The sequence below is a fragment of the Simochromis diagramma genome, unplaced genomic scaffold (assembly GCF_900408965.1).
Source record: "Simochromis diagramma unplaced genomic scaffold, fSimDia1.1 OVJJ01000197.1, whole genome shotgun sequence".
NCBI lineage: Eukaryota > Metazoa > Chordata > Actinopteri > Cichliformes > Cichlidae > Simochromis > Simochromis diagramma.
The window spans coordinates 437,460-450,258 of record NW_024386935.1 but is presented as its reverse complement, the minus strand read 5'-3'; the positions used below and the strand labels follow the sequence as shown (position 1 = coordinate 450,258).

The following is a 12,799-nucleotide window of genomic DNA, read 5'->3' as shown; positions in this document are numbered from 1 at the left end:
ACAGATACATAATAGATCATCTTGAGTCATCGTCACAAAACATGAGAATTAAAAGCAACCTGAGACAGCTGTCGGATTAGTGCTATATAAACAAACTGAAATGAAAAATGAGATGTGGGTGCCTTCAACAACATAAGGGAATGCAACTACCTAGAAATACCAACCATCACTTTGTAATTAAATTCCACGAACATACTGAGATGTGTCGAAACAAAGACAAACAGGCAGGTGACATAAAACAAATTACTGCAAAAGGTTTTTCTATTCTAATCTAAAAGCAGCTATTCAGCCAAGCTGTGAAACCCATGCAGACAGAGAGTGGCAGGATAACAGACTGGGACATAAGTTCAAGCTCATCCCAAAGGACGGAGCTTTAGAGTTTGCTGATTTGCAAGGCGTAAAAGTAAATTACAAGACGGCTGAATAGTGTTTTTCATCGTGTTTCCTCCATAGAAGTCACAACAGAAGGTTTGGGGCCTTATTCGGACAGGACAACTATCTGACATTTCTCGGGACCTTACCTGTTCCTGGAGGGGGGCATTTGTCACAGCGAGGGCCCCAGGCTTTGCCCACACTGCAGCAGCAAAGCTGTTTGCTCAGCTGGGCAGACACTGGGTGCAAACATTGCCTCCCCGAGCTGACCAAACGGAAGCAAGCCCCCTTCTCCTCTTGGATGGGTGTTTTGGCTGAAGAGGAGCACAGAAGGAGGGCAAAGAGGAGGGAGGAGGCGCGGGAAGTGGCACACCAAAGTGCAGGAGACCCAAACATGGAGGAAAGAGAGGATAAAGAGTAAAGAAGTCCCCTTCACCAGAGCAACCTTCCCCCCGTCACAAACGCAGTCTAAATATATGTCTAAAACAAAACCAGAGTACATTAAATTGAGTACATGTTTTACAACAAGAGGCTCGGCAACCACATTTTGGTACTGGTATAAATAGCTATACACACATTTAAACACCAGAAAGCAAAGACCACATGATGAAGGAAAAACTTGGGGAAAAAATGAACATTTTCATGCCAGTGCTTCATGCACTACCAAAGTGCTGGCTGCGATGAAGGCATGCAGAGAGTTTGGCTTGGTTTATATGTTCTAGGGCAAAAATTAAACTCCACAAATAAATGCTGGAAACAGTTCTGACTGGAAAAGAGACAAACTAACGACCCCCACGGGGAACCCAGGCTGATTTCCTTTTTGCCAGAAACATTACCTGAAGTAAATCATTTCACTTAAGGGTTAAATACTTGACCTATTTTCCCAACAAATACCTTGATTAAAAACATCAGGAATGACTGAAGTAAAAGTCAGAATCAGGTTTGCACAGTTCATTCTCAAAGCTAGAAAAAGGTTTGTTTGTTTGTTTGATTTTAATATTTTTAATGCTACTTTTGATGCCATTTGAAAATTTGCACAAACCTTTAAATGACATGTATCATAGTAACATTTAACAAATAGTTTGAAGAATATGTGAGGTTGAGACTACTCGTGCCTGTGTGTGGAAATATCAAGCTGAAGTCATTTAGAAAGATGAATTCTAAGGTTTTATCTATCAGGACATAATAAACCTAATCTTCTCCTGAGCAGCTCTTAATACAGGTGAATACAAACTACATATTACACCATGTTCTTCATCAAAACGAAGCCAAAATGCTTCAAGCACAAGTGCACTATTACAACTTCAAGATGAGTCCAGGTGCTGCTAATCGAATGCACTCGACTGGCCATCAGCAAATCAGAGCACCTCTACAGAGAACACGTACGCTCCGTTTACCATGATGAGGTTAAAAAAACAACAAAGCCCTTCAGACAGGAACTGTGTCTAGGCGAAGTGTTCAGGAAAATTTCAACATTTAAAGTTCCCCGGAGCAAAATAAAATCAATTCGAATGAAATGGAAGAAGTCTGAAACCACTAAGATTCTTGCTACAGTAGGCCATCTGACCGAAATGACTTAATAGGCAAGGAGGGCCTTGGCCAGGACGGTAACTAGGAAATCAACAGCCACTGTGGGCTTTGTCTACTGAAATATTACGACCTGCCAGAATGAAAACTAACCCTGCTGCACTGCGCCGGTCTTGCCTTTATGGCAGAGTGAGCAAACGGAGCCCCTCCTCAGCAAAACGCAGATGTCACCCAAAATGCTCAAAGGGCTGTGAGAGCGTGAGAAAAATCTTTCTGTGGTTTGAGGAGACAGAAATTGGGCTATTTTGTCTAAATGGTCTGAACAGTGTTTGCCAAGAAATAGCATGCTTGGTTCAGCATCTATTCATCATGAATATATTAGTGTGTATTCAGGATTTAGATAACAGAAGTCACAAAGTCCCGGACAACTGAGAATCTCACAGTTTAGGATACCGTATGCTTCAAACATATTGCCCACCTGTCCCCCTTACACTAAAGCAATGTAAGAATAAGTGTGAAGAAAAAGATACAGCATGAAAAACATGTAAATCATTGGGGTACTCTTTCAGTGGAGTGTAGGTTTCAGGAGCCCTCTGCTGTGCCTTTCAATCAATGAGTAGCAGTAACGAATGGACACATGGCTTTCATTAGCCACAGGAGGAAAAAAGGCACAGTCCCATGCACCAACCTATCTATCCTGGGGCTGTCAAAAAATTGATTGATTGTCAGATATTAACCGATACTGAAAGTTAATATCGATGCATCAGTATCATCATCAGTGTCATCTTTGCCTCCTCCAGTTCACACACAACTTCAGGTCCTCCCCTCACTACCAGCCTAAGTAGCTCACATTCACAATGCTAAACAACACTGTAGGAGGAATTTCAAGAGAGGTCTGTAAAGCTCCCATTTCACAATACTTAAATACTACAGTAGTAGTTACCATAAATGTTAACCCGGCCCCATTTAACGATTAGCAGTTACCCAATAGCCAAATTAGCTGTCTGTTATCATTAACATAGCGGATGTAGTTAAAGATGAATAATTAATGAATCAATAATAAAGCTGAATGGGTTGCAAATGAAATATTTAGTCATGGCAGAGCGCATTACAGACACATGGAGAACTGGGTGGGTTACTGATTGCGTAGGGGAAACGTAGCTGAGTTGAGCAGAGAGTCCGGAGTGTGGAGAACTAATCCGAGCACATAAAGAGCACATTTTGGAGCAGAGCAGCCAAATCAGATGGGTGTCAGGGCTGAAGAGCAGAGCTGAGGATGTACAAGCTACAGACTGAGGCAGAGCAGTGTGAATAGGTGATGAGAAAGAAAGGCTGCAGGCAGATGTGGACAACATGATAAAGTTGAACTTTTCTACCTCTACAATCATTTATTAAAATGTCCTTCTTATCTTGTGAAAGCCAGTTGTGAGGTCAGTTGTAAAAAGCAGGCAGTAACTAGTTCAATATTTCATAGTGAGTTATTTTAGCATACCTAATACCGCACAAAATACACTGTCAATTTTTCCGCAATGTGTTTCCTCCACAAGAATCAAATAATTCTGATGTCTTTGTTTATTAGTAAGATCTAAAATACATTGAAATTATCTAAATAATTTATTAAATGAATAGAACTTATAAACTTGATATTAAATACTTATTTTGTTAAATCTAACTATATTTGGAAAAACTGGTGGAAAATACTCAATAATTGAATGTTATCAGTTATCAAGTATTTTCCTAAGTATCTGTATTGAGTTGGATATTCTAGTTTTGTGTTCATGCTCATTTATATTACACTGCAAAAGAAAGGCAATACATGCTCATGGCATGTTTTAAAATAATAACTTTAATAATTGTGCTCAAGAAATTGCCCAACTGGCTACAATTCCCAGTATTTACCGACCCGTAATGAGATATTTCGGTTTTGGCTGTGTGTAACTCTCAGTACATGCTTTATATAACTTGAATACCATGCTTGCATGAAGATCTGAATGAAAATCTTCATGCAAGCATGGTATTCAAGTTATCTGAAGATCTGAATGTGCAAATCTGCATATCTAAGACCAGCATGCATATGTAATGCAAGAATCTTTTGCTCAGTCTGACGCAGCTCCATTAGATCTTCTCTGTCTAGAATTATTGAACGAGCAACTGTGATGAAAAACTGATTGGAGGACTTACGTATGCACATGATGAACGTGGGGTCAGGGACATATCCAGGTTTACATGTGCACCTGTAGCTGCCCAGAGTGTTCACACAGTTTCCATTTGGACACACACCCTGTAGCTGGCACTCATCTAGATCTGTGAATTATTGAAGAGTTGACAGTTAATGAAAAGGTTTTTCAAACAATTTCTTCACCTTGCAGAACTAACCCCCCCCCCCAAAAAAAAACAATTAACCACACTTGTTATACCTGAATTCATATACTTCCATTAGTGCATCAAGTACTATTCATTTTCTAGTACATGAGTTTAGAACTGCAGTGCCTAAAAAAATCTGCTGCTGTTAGTCAGCTGGCATTGATGAAACTATCAGTGCTGTTTGGTGGTCCTGGCTTTTAAGGCGAGAAGGGCACAGTACACATATACACATTGTGAAAACACGTTTGGACAGTATGAATAGCGAGGGTAAGTCTGGAGGTCTGCACAGCTTTGGTAACTATTGGTGGTTCAGTGGTTAGTATTTTCCACCCTCAGCATGCCTTCAGGTTCCAGGTTCAAATCCTGGCTGTGTCCCCGCAGGAGTTTCTGCTCGCTACCCAAGCTTCCTCCCACAGCCCATGTCTGTATTGGCCACGGATGGTGAGGTTTGAATGCATGGTTAAAACGTGACCTCTAAAAAAGTGAGTACATTACAACTAAAATGTCAAATGTTGTAGAACTGTGTTCTTTCCTATGCAGCTCACTGTTAATGCTTTCATTTCCAAGTGTGTGAGTGATTATGGTCAGTGACACCAGTGTTGGTCAAGTTACTAGTAATTAGTAACTTGCATTTTTCGATGACTTCTCCAAGAAAGTAATCCCATTACTTTACTGATTACTTATTTTCAAAAGTAATTAGTTACTCTAATACTTTATTACTTTTCAAAAACGTAATATACAAACTGAATATCTAATAAAGCAAAAGACCCCAATTCTATATTTTCTGTTTAATCCATCATATAAAATTGAAAAAGTCTTGTTTTATCAGTTTGACTTTTTTAACTTTATGCACAATTAATTATATGCAACAGTCTCTGGCTGGAAGAAACATTTAAACCTATTTTCTGCATATTCCAGCACATCCTCTTTCAAATGGATGCAAGTAAAACACAGCAAAAAAGAAATCAAATCAAAGAATCAGCGGCACAAAGTCCCGTCACTCTTAAATCTATTTTCACCTGTTTAGCAGGAGTGGGGCGGGTGGAGGTTTGCCCGGTGCCGCAGCGGGGGGAATCCGGGGTTTCTCTGTGAATTTAACATTCTCGTGGCAGCGTGCTTGGTGAGTGCACAGATCTGAAGTTTAATTTTGTACTGCAGAAAGAAATTTTCTTCCCATGCAGAGTGTACAGCGGACACAAATGCTTTTGTCACTTTTTACGGACTCAAACTAAACGATGCATAATCGTACTCTCTCCCACGCTCCATATTATCCACTGTTGATCTGCACACATCTGTTGCTGCCATGGACGTCGCATGCGCTTACGTCATTGTCATGAGACACGGTTTAGTAATGCAGTAACGCAGCGTGCTTACGGGAAAGTGACAGTAATGTAATTACTTTTTTTGCAATAGTAATTCCTTACTTTACTCTTGAAAAAGTAATTGGATTACAGTAATGCATTAACACGTTATCCAGTTTAATGGTGAAAAGCAGCTCAGCTGTTTCAGGTAGCATGTTTTGACAGCCTTCTCGGTTGATCTTTTTACTCCTGAGGTCCTTCATGCTCCGACTAAAACAACTTTTATGCAACAACAACCTTTTATGGAAAAGGAACGGAAACATTTGCGAGTCAGCTGTTACTGATGCTAAATCTCTGTCAACTGTAATTATTTTTAAACAGGAAATCCAGATGAACTCAACTGCCACCACTACACGGGACTATTATTGAAAAACTACTATGCTTCTTGCAAACATACAAACCACATCATTACTACTAGATCAATCGTTTTTAGAAAGTGTTACCAGTGTGTGGTATCTGCAATGTACTGCAGTAGTCTGTGGTTGTGAAGAGAGGGCTCAGCATGAAGGGAACACTGTTAATTTAGTGTAGGTAGCATAGAGGCTAAGAGCTGTAGGTAGTGACTAGACCCATAAGCAGTGGTATTTAGCCAGGATGACTCCTGGTTGTCTCTTTTGGTATCCCCACATGACCAGACATATAAAATGGGTGGATGGTTCAGACTGTTTGTTCTTCAGCATTCGAAGCAGATGCTTGTGAATGTGTTTGTGTCTTTATTTTATATTTTGTGCAGTACCACACTTTGAATGTCATGGAAAAAAATGACTTCCTCTCCATGTTCTGAGCAGCCAAGCAGAACAGTCTGCTGGAAAAGGTCACGCTCCTCTTTTGTGGGTTCTTGTAAAAGAGTTGGTGCCACCAAACACTGGCCCACTTCCACTTTGCAGTTAGTGGTTTCTAGACTGTCATCAGTCAGGAAACACCCTGAACAATCAATGATTAAATTTAGCCTCAGATTAACACCACCCCTACACAGCTGTAACCTAATTTAAAGTGCATGCTGCATGTGTGTCTGCGATTCTGCTTAGCCCCAGTTTAGAGTCACTGACTCGTGGTTTTTGTGGATATCATTTCAGTAGGTTCTTTTTTAACTTAGACACTGGTGGGAAGTTGCTTTGGAAGGGCCAGTTTCTTAATTTGAATATAACAGAGATAATACTTCTCAGCTCTATTCACACTTTTTGATGCAAACTCAATCGCAGAGTTTTAGAGTATCTTTAACACTTGTCACTTACATAAACTGCTTTAAATATTTTTACAACATTTAAAAATGCTGTTCCTGCCTAGTTGTAACCACATATAGGAGGCTTCCTGTCTAAAATAAAAGTTCCCATCAAGAGGCATAGAAGGGTAAGGAGAGGCATAACTCACAAGTTTGTGGCAATTTGTGGTATTTGGTCTTAAGCATCGGTCATACTGAAATGTTGATGTTTTTAAAAGTAGTACTGCAATTGTTTTCACAGTACACCGAGAGGCATAATGTTAGTACATTTTGTGACACCACACCCGACAGTTAAAACAGAGAAACTTAGAGAAACATAATAGTCAGGTGATCAGCAGAGTCAGCAGGATTCATCCTGCGGGATACTGAATTTCTCCACAAAATCACGGGCAACCTCATCAACTTAATATTAAGACATTTTCTCAAACGCAAAGCAGAAGATGAAGCATCACCAAATATGCTTACAAACCAAAGACTAGAAAATATGATGAAGCATATCTTGCCTTTGGCTTCACCTGCACAACAGCGGTGCCATGGTAGGTCTCCCTGGCAGAATTTCACGGACAAACAGTATCTCACAGTTGTTTATGTTTTTAATCCCACTTTGCACAGAGAAGCGTTTTTTGAAAAATACAGTGTTGAATATTCTTACACAGTTAGAAAAAAACAACTACACGTTAAATAATTACACCATAAGGATGGTTTGTTTTTCTGTTACTTAAAAGAGGTAGCAGTTTATTTGCTACCTGCAATTTATTGACATTTACTTTAATTTGTTTAATTGTTTACAAAAGGTTTGAGGTGTGAAATAAACTGCACTGGAGTTAGAAAACAAAACAAGGGTGTGTGTGGTTGGACGATGTGTTTGTGCCGGGGAGGGGGGGCACAAAGAGTTTCTTGTAAAACAAAGGGGGGGTCTAGGAAAAAAAAAAGTTTGTGAACCACTGAAGTACAGGGAATCACACGCGTCTTTACCACATTATTATAAGCTATATAAGCATTAGGATGTTAAAAACAATAACATCAATTCTTACCTTGGCAATGAGAACTGTTGACTCTTATGTAACCCTGAGGGCAATCTATCAGGGGGAAAGCTGATGACGGGAGCATGTGAAGAGCAAAACAAAGAGAAGGAGCACATGTTAGTCACAGTTTTGAGAGCAAATGTCTGGGTTCTTATTCTGTAATAATTCCAAAATACATTTATGAGTGTTCATTTAAAGTCTCATAAAGCAAAAAAGCATAAATCATGTTCCTGAAGGAAAGAAACGTATTCACTCTAAAATTGTAAAAAATGTTAATTATGGTCAATTTAAGTTAACAGCGTACCTTTACCGTGGTTTAAGTGAAGGTACTGTATTGCATTTTTTTATATTTATGTATTTTATATTTATTTTTTTTTCTATGTAACCTCAGGTTGATAGTCAAATTCAAATATAGACTGTCATTGAGAATGAGAACCCAGTCAATATAAATATGTTTGTCACTATGCGAGCTGTTTTGCGTATAACTGAATTACATATTTACTCTCTGTAGTTTCAGCGTATTGCTGTAAAATGAATATAAACTATTTGTATCTTTAAACAAACAGGAGTGGTTGAAGAGTAGATACGACTTAGTTCTAAACCAAACAGACAGAAGAAAGAAAAAAATTAATCATATTAAATTATATAGAGAGATGAGCTGAGATAAAAATACATTTATTTGAGCTTCGTCACGCAATAAGATGAGCAGCAAAGCCTCTAAAAATACAATGGATTCCTTCATTGAAAAATGACTAAATTAAGGTAATGATAGTTAGTTAAGACAGGATACAGTGTTCAAAAAGAGTTATTAATGGAACCATGAAGGGTTGCAGGGAAGGAGGTGGACGTAGCTGCTAGAAGCTACTTAAGCAGCAACATTAGTACACAGGAAGTCAGTCTCACTGCAGTACAGCTGGACAAAGGAACCAGTGGGTAGGTGGTACCCAAATACTCAAAAGAAGATTGATATTTTGTTGAGAACAAAACAAGGCAATGATTGTTTGACCAAGAAAGCCAGTCTATTTACCAGTTACCACAGTCTCCATCGCACAATGGACTATTTCACACCTAAATGTTTAAAAAAAAAGAAAAAACACCTCATGCCTCCACCATTCCTGAGGAGAGGACAGAGAGTGCAAATCGCTGGCCCTTTGGTGACTCCCACTAAAATGCTGGATATGAAAAGACTTAATCTTCCCTGTCCTGGTGTCTTATTGCATGTGTGCTAAAAGCAAGCACACATGCAATAAAAGCAAGTCTTTCAGTTCTGTTCTCTCCTATACGCTAAGAACTATATCCTGAGCAGCTCAGGTGTGCAATCAGTCTTTTTAGACTACAGATTCCGTGGTCTCCCTAACAGCTGTGTTTTACGACAAAAAAACTGCTCCTCGCTGTTTAACCAGATGTGTATGCGAGGCCCTGACAGATTAAAGGATGGATCAAAGACCTATTGTTTCTGAAACTGTTGTTTCCCTTGGTTCAATAAAAACTTCATTGCTGTTTTGTATACTTTTTTAAGACTGAACAATTAGTCAAAAGCTGCAGCAGGGAGTTCACCTTTGCAGTTTTGTATTAATATTTCCCTAAAAATAGGGAAGGCCAAGTACAGAAGAGCAGGACAGAAATCCTTTGGCAATGACAAAGCTGCGGGAATGGATTGGACTGGAGTCACTGATTAATGCTGAAACTGAATCAACTCTGAAATGGGGACACAGGGAGAAGACAGGCTCAGATTTCTGATACAAGTGTAAGTTGAATACAAAAGAATGAGTGTGCACCGAGCTGAGCTACAGCGTGAGTTAAAAGACCTTTACAATACTATAACCTCAAATCTACTGAAGCAGTACATATATTTTTTGTGTCAATAACCAAAAATTTACAGAGAAATTACTTCTGCTCAGGAGAAAGGAGAAAACTTAACGTGGGCACTCCAAAAACTCAGGCTGCTCTGGACGTCTCACTGGTTTGGAAAGGTCATTTATTGAAAGAGAGTGAAAAGACTTCAAATAGAAAAATAAATAAATAAAATAAAGAGCCTAAATTCTTCAGTGGGGGACAGTGATCATGTCATCAGCTGTAAAGTACTGTAATCTTAGAAACTTTCTGAAACTTGTCACTGTTTGGACACTACAGGAGATATCAAAAATGAAGAACAGCTGAAAACGTAAAGTCTTGGGACTGATTTCAATGTTGACTTTTTTTCTCTACCTTCTGAAACAGCTGAACATTTTGATGGCTTCTGTAGCACAAAGAATACATTTTTAATGTATACTGAGTACTGTGAATTCTTAAATAGCATTCACGTTAATAATGTTCAAATTCGCAGCTCTCTAGCTTTCAAGTCAGCGTTTTCGGATCTATGCTCTGCTATTAGATACTAGTTTAAATACGAATAATTAGTATCTAAATTAATTCAGCATTAGATTCGAGGAAGGACCTAATTCTTTGGGAGGGGCTCAGGTACATTATAACTTTCTGGTAATATACTGCCCCCTTCTGTTGACAGTTAAGGTTGTGTTTTTTAATCTAACAAACTGCACCTTTAATGTAACCAAACTGCAATAAGGTGTGAAAATCCACAATGTTTAAAACATTTACTCACAGCTATATTCCTTGCAAACACTGGATATGGATTAGGATGCTGTGAATAATACTCAATTTGCTGTTGCACACAATAACCAACATGTTGCTATCGTAACGATGAGTTTGCAAAGTGTGTTTTCACATATGGATATTGATGGATTTACACAAAAGTACTACAGTACCACCCCTTTCCTCAGTTCAGCTGGGGATAATACACTAGAGAGCGTCTTTTCATGCTCTACATACAACAGCGCTGGCTTCAAAGACAAGTTCCACAGTTCTATAAAGGGAGTAGTGTTGAGTAGCCAGCTACTACATAAAAAGGCTGGCAATTCCATCCTCACCTCCCCCACACACTCAGTTTAGCTGGTACCACTTTAAACAGAGCTAAGAGGCAAGGGCCAGCACCACATGCTGCCTTGGCATTTAGTGCTTTTCCTCTCTGGAAGTAGCTGTTTGGGTGAAAGTCACCTGTTTGTTAAATCGACCCAGTACAAGACTCATAATGTTTCCTAGCTGCATTTTTATTTTGCTTGTCACTAGCTGAAAGTTATGGCTGCAAAAGACACATTGAGCTGTGTTGAAACATTTTTAGAGTGTGGGTTTCAAGCCAGTTGGATATTTTGCTTTGACTGCTTTTAAGGAAGCCCAGTCTGAAATTTTACACTACTTTGAAAAAATGTCTTGAGGCATCCCTCATTTCTATATATTTTGCTTCTGAGGAGCCAGACTTCATTGTCATTTTTTGAAAGCGGTCTCACTTTGACCGCCAGTTACTTTGGAAATTGGCTGCTTTTTCATTCATTTTGAGTCCAGTCATCAAACCTGAACATTTTCCAAGAACAGGCCTTTTGTTATCGTTTGCTTGTTTTTTAAGCGACTTAACATTGACCTTTCAAACAACTAAGCATAAAAATCAAGGCTCAAGGTAGCTCAAGGGCTAAATAAGTGTACTGTGTAAACACAACTTAGCAAAGAACCAGTTGTGTACCAGTTTCATCTGCGTTTGCTGCCAACATTCAAAAAAGAGCTTTCAAATGTTCTTAAAGAAGCCTGGAGATCTGCTCCTGAAGACAACTTAAGGAAATTACAAGAAAGCAACTATTGACTTTCAAGGTGGGATTGTGTTTTTGTTATATACTCTATTTTCGCTGAGGTTTACACATATTATAATCGCTACACCTATTTGCTGTTTACCTAGAAAAATATAACAAAATGAGTGTTAATTCAAGATTTTTCTGCAGTATTATATTTGAAGACAAACTAGTCTTTGCAGAATTACACTGATTATATTCTCATTAAAATATCATCTTACATGTCCTAAGACATGATATGCTGTCAGTGAGGATCTGCTGCCAAACACACAGCATGTAATATAAAAGGTTAATGAGGTTGCTAAGAAAGTTGATACAGCATTATCTCAATACCACAGTGTGAAAGGGCACTGAGATGCTCCTCCACATGTTGCTGTAAAGGTTTAGAAAAGCAGGGCATTAATATCAGGCGAGTCAGCTGGATCGTCTTTCTCATGAACTGAACTGAACCAGTGCTTTTATTTATTCATAAAACACTGTCCTCATAAGTGTCAGCGCATCACGTGTAAGCGGCTGACTTTACCAGCTCTTAAAAACCAAGTGATTGTGTATCATGTCAGTGGAAGCAGCAGCTGCCAAGGTTTCCTGGGTCACGCTAGAGAAACATCCAATCCAACGCATTTCAGTTTGACTCAATTCAGTTTTATTTACATAGCACCAAATCACTGCAACAGCAAACTCAAGACGTTTTATACTGTAAGGTAAAGACCCTAAAACAGTCAGAGACAACTTCTCTGAGCAAGCACTTTGTGACAGTGGGAAGGAAAAACTCCCTTTTAACAGGAAGAAAGAGATTAGCCAGAGATTTTTAATAACTAATGATTAAATGCAGAGAGTGTAATGGAAAAGTGATTCTTGCTCATTCACAGCTTTGTACACATCCTTCAATCAACACATTTTTTCTAACCCCAACAGCACAAACACAGCAGAGACAGTTGCAGACAGGGTAGAGACGTCTATCAGTTACTGCTGCCTGTGTTGATATCCACCAGTCAGCCAAAGGTGCCGCTCCAATAACACAAGAATCCAGACGAATGCGTCATAAAAAATCCAACCCCCTAAGCTGTATAAATGTTTATGTGTTAAGTGGGGAATGACTCACTTTTGGAGCTATTCTAAGTGGCCGTTAGAAGAACTGAAGTTTTTGACGCTGCATTGGATTCAGTTTGTAAAAATCTGAGGGTTGCCACTTAATTCACGCACACCATTATGTTTATTTGTGTGAGGCGCTTTCTGTGTTTGTGCTGGAGA

General features: G+C 39.0%; 1 protein-coding gene across 6 annotated transcripts in view; it reads right to left on the bottom strand.

Annotated features, from left to right (window-relative positions):
* Positions 1-12,799, bottom strand: part of ltbp1 (latent transforming growth factor beta binding protein 1) — a 127,545-nt gene that overhangs the window by 36,480 nt on the left and 78,266 nt on the right. For 5 of the 6 annotated variants that reach the window (XM_040037152.1, XM_040037153.1, XM_040037154.1 and 2 more), the window contains exons 8-10: positions 7,881-7,940; positions 4,081-4,203; positions 522-686 (exon numbers count right to left, since the gene is read on the bottom strand). In XM_040037152.1, the coding sequence (XP_039893086.1) occupies positions 522-686; positions 4,081-4,203; positions 7,881-7,940 (348 nt within the window). The remainder of the gene's footprint in view (positions 1-521; positions 687-4,080; positions 4,204-7,880; positions 7,941-12,799) is intronic. The other variant, XM_040037157.1, reaches the window with a different exon arrangement.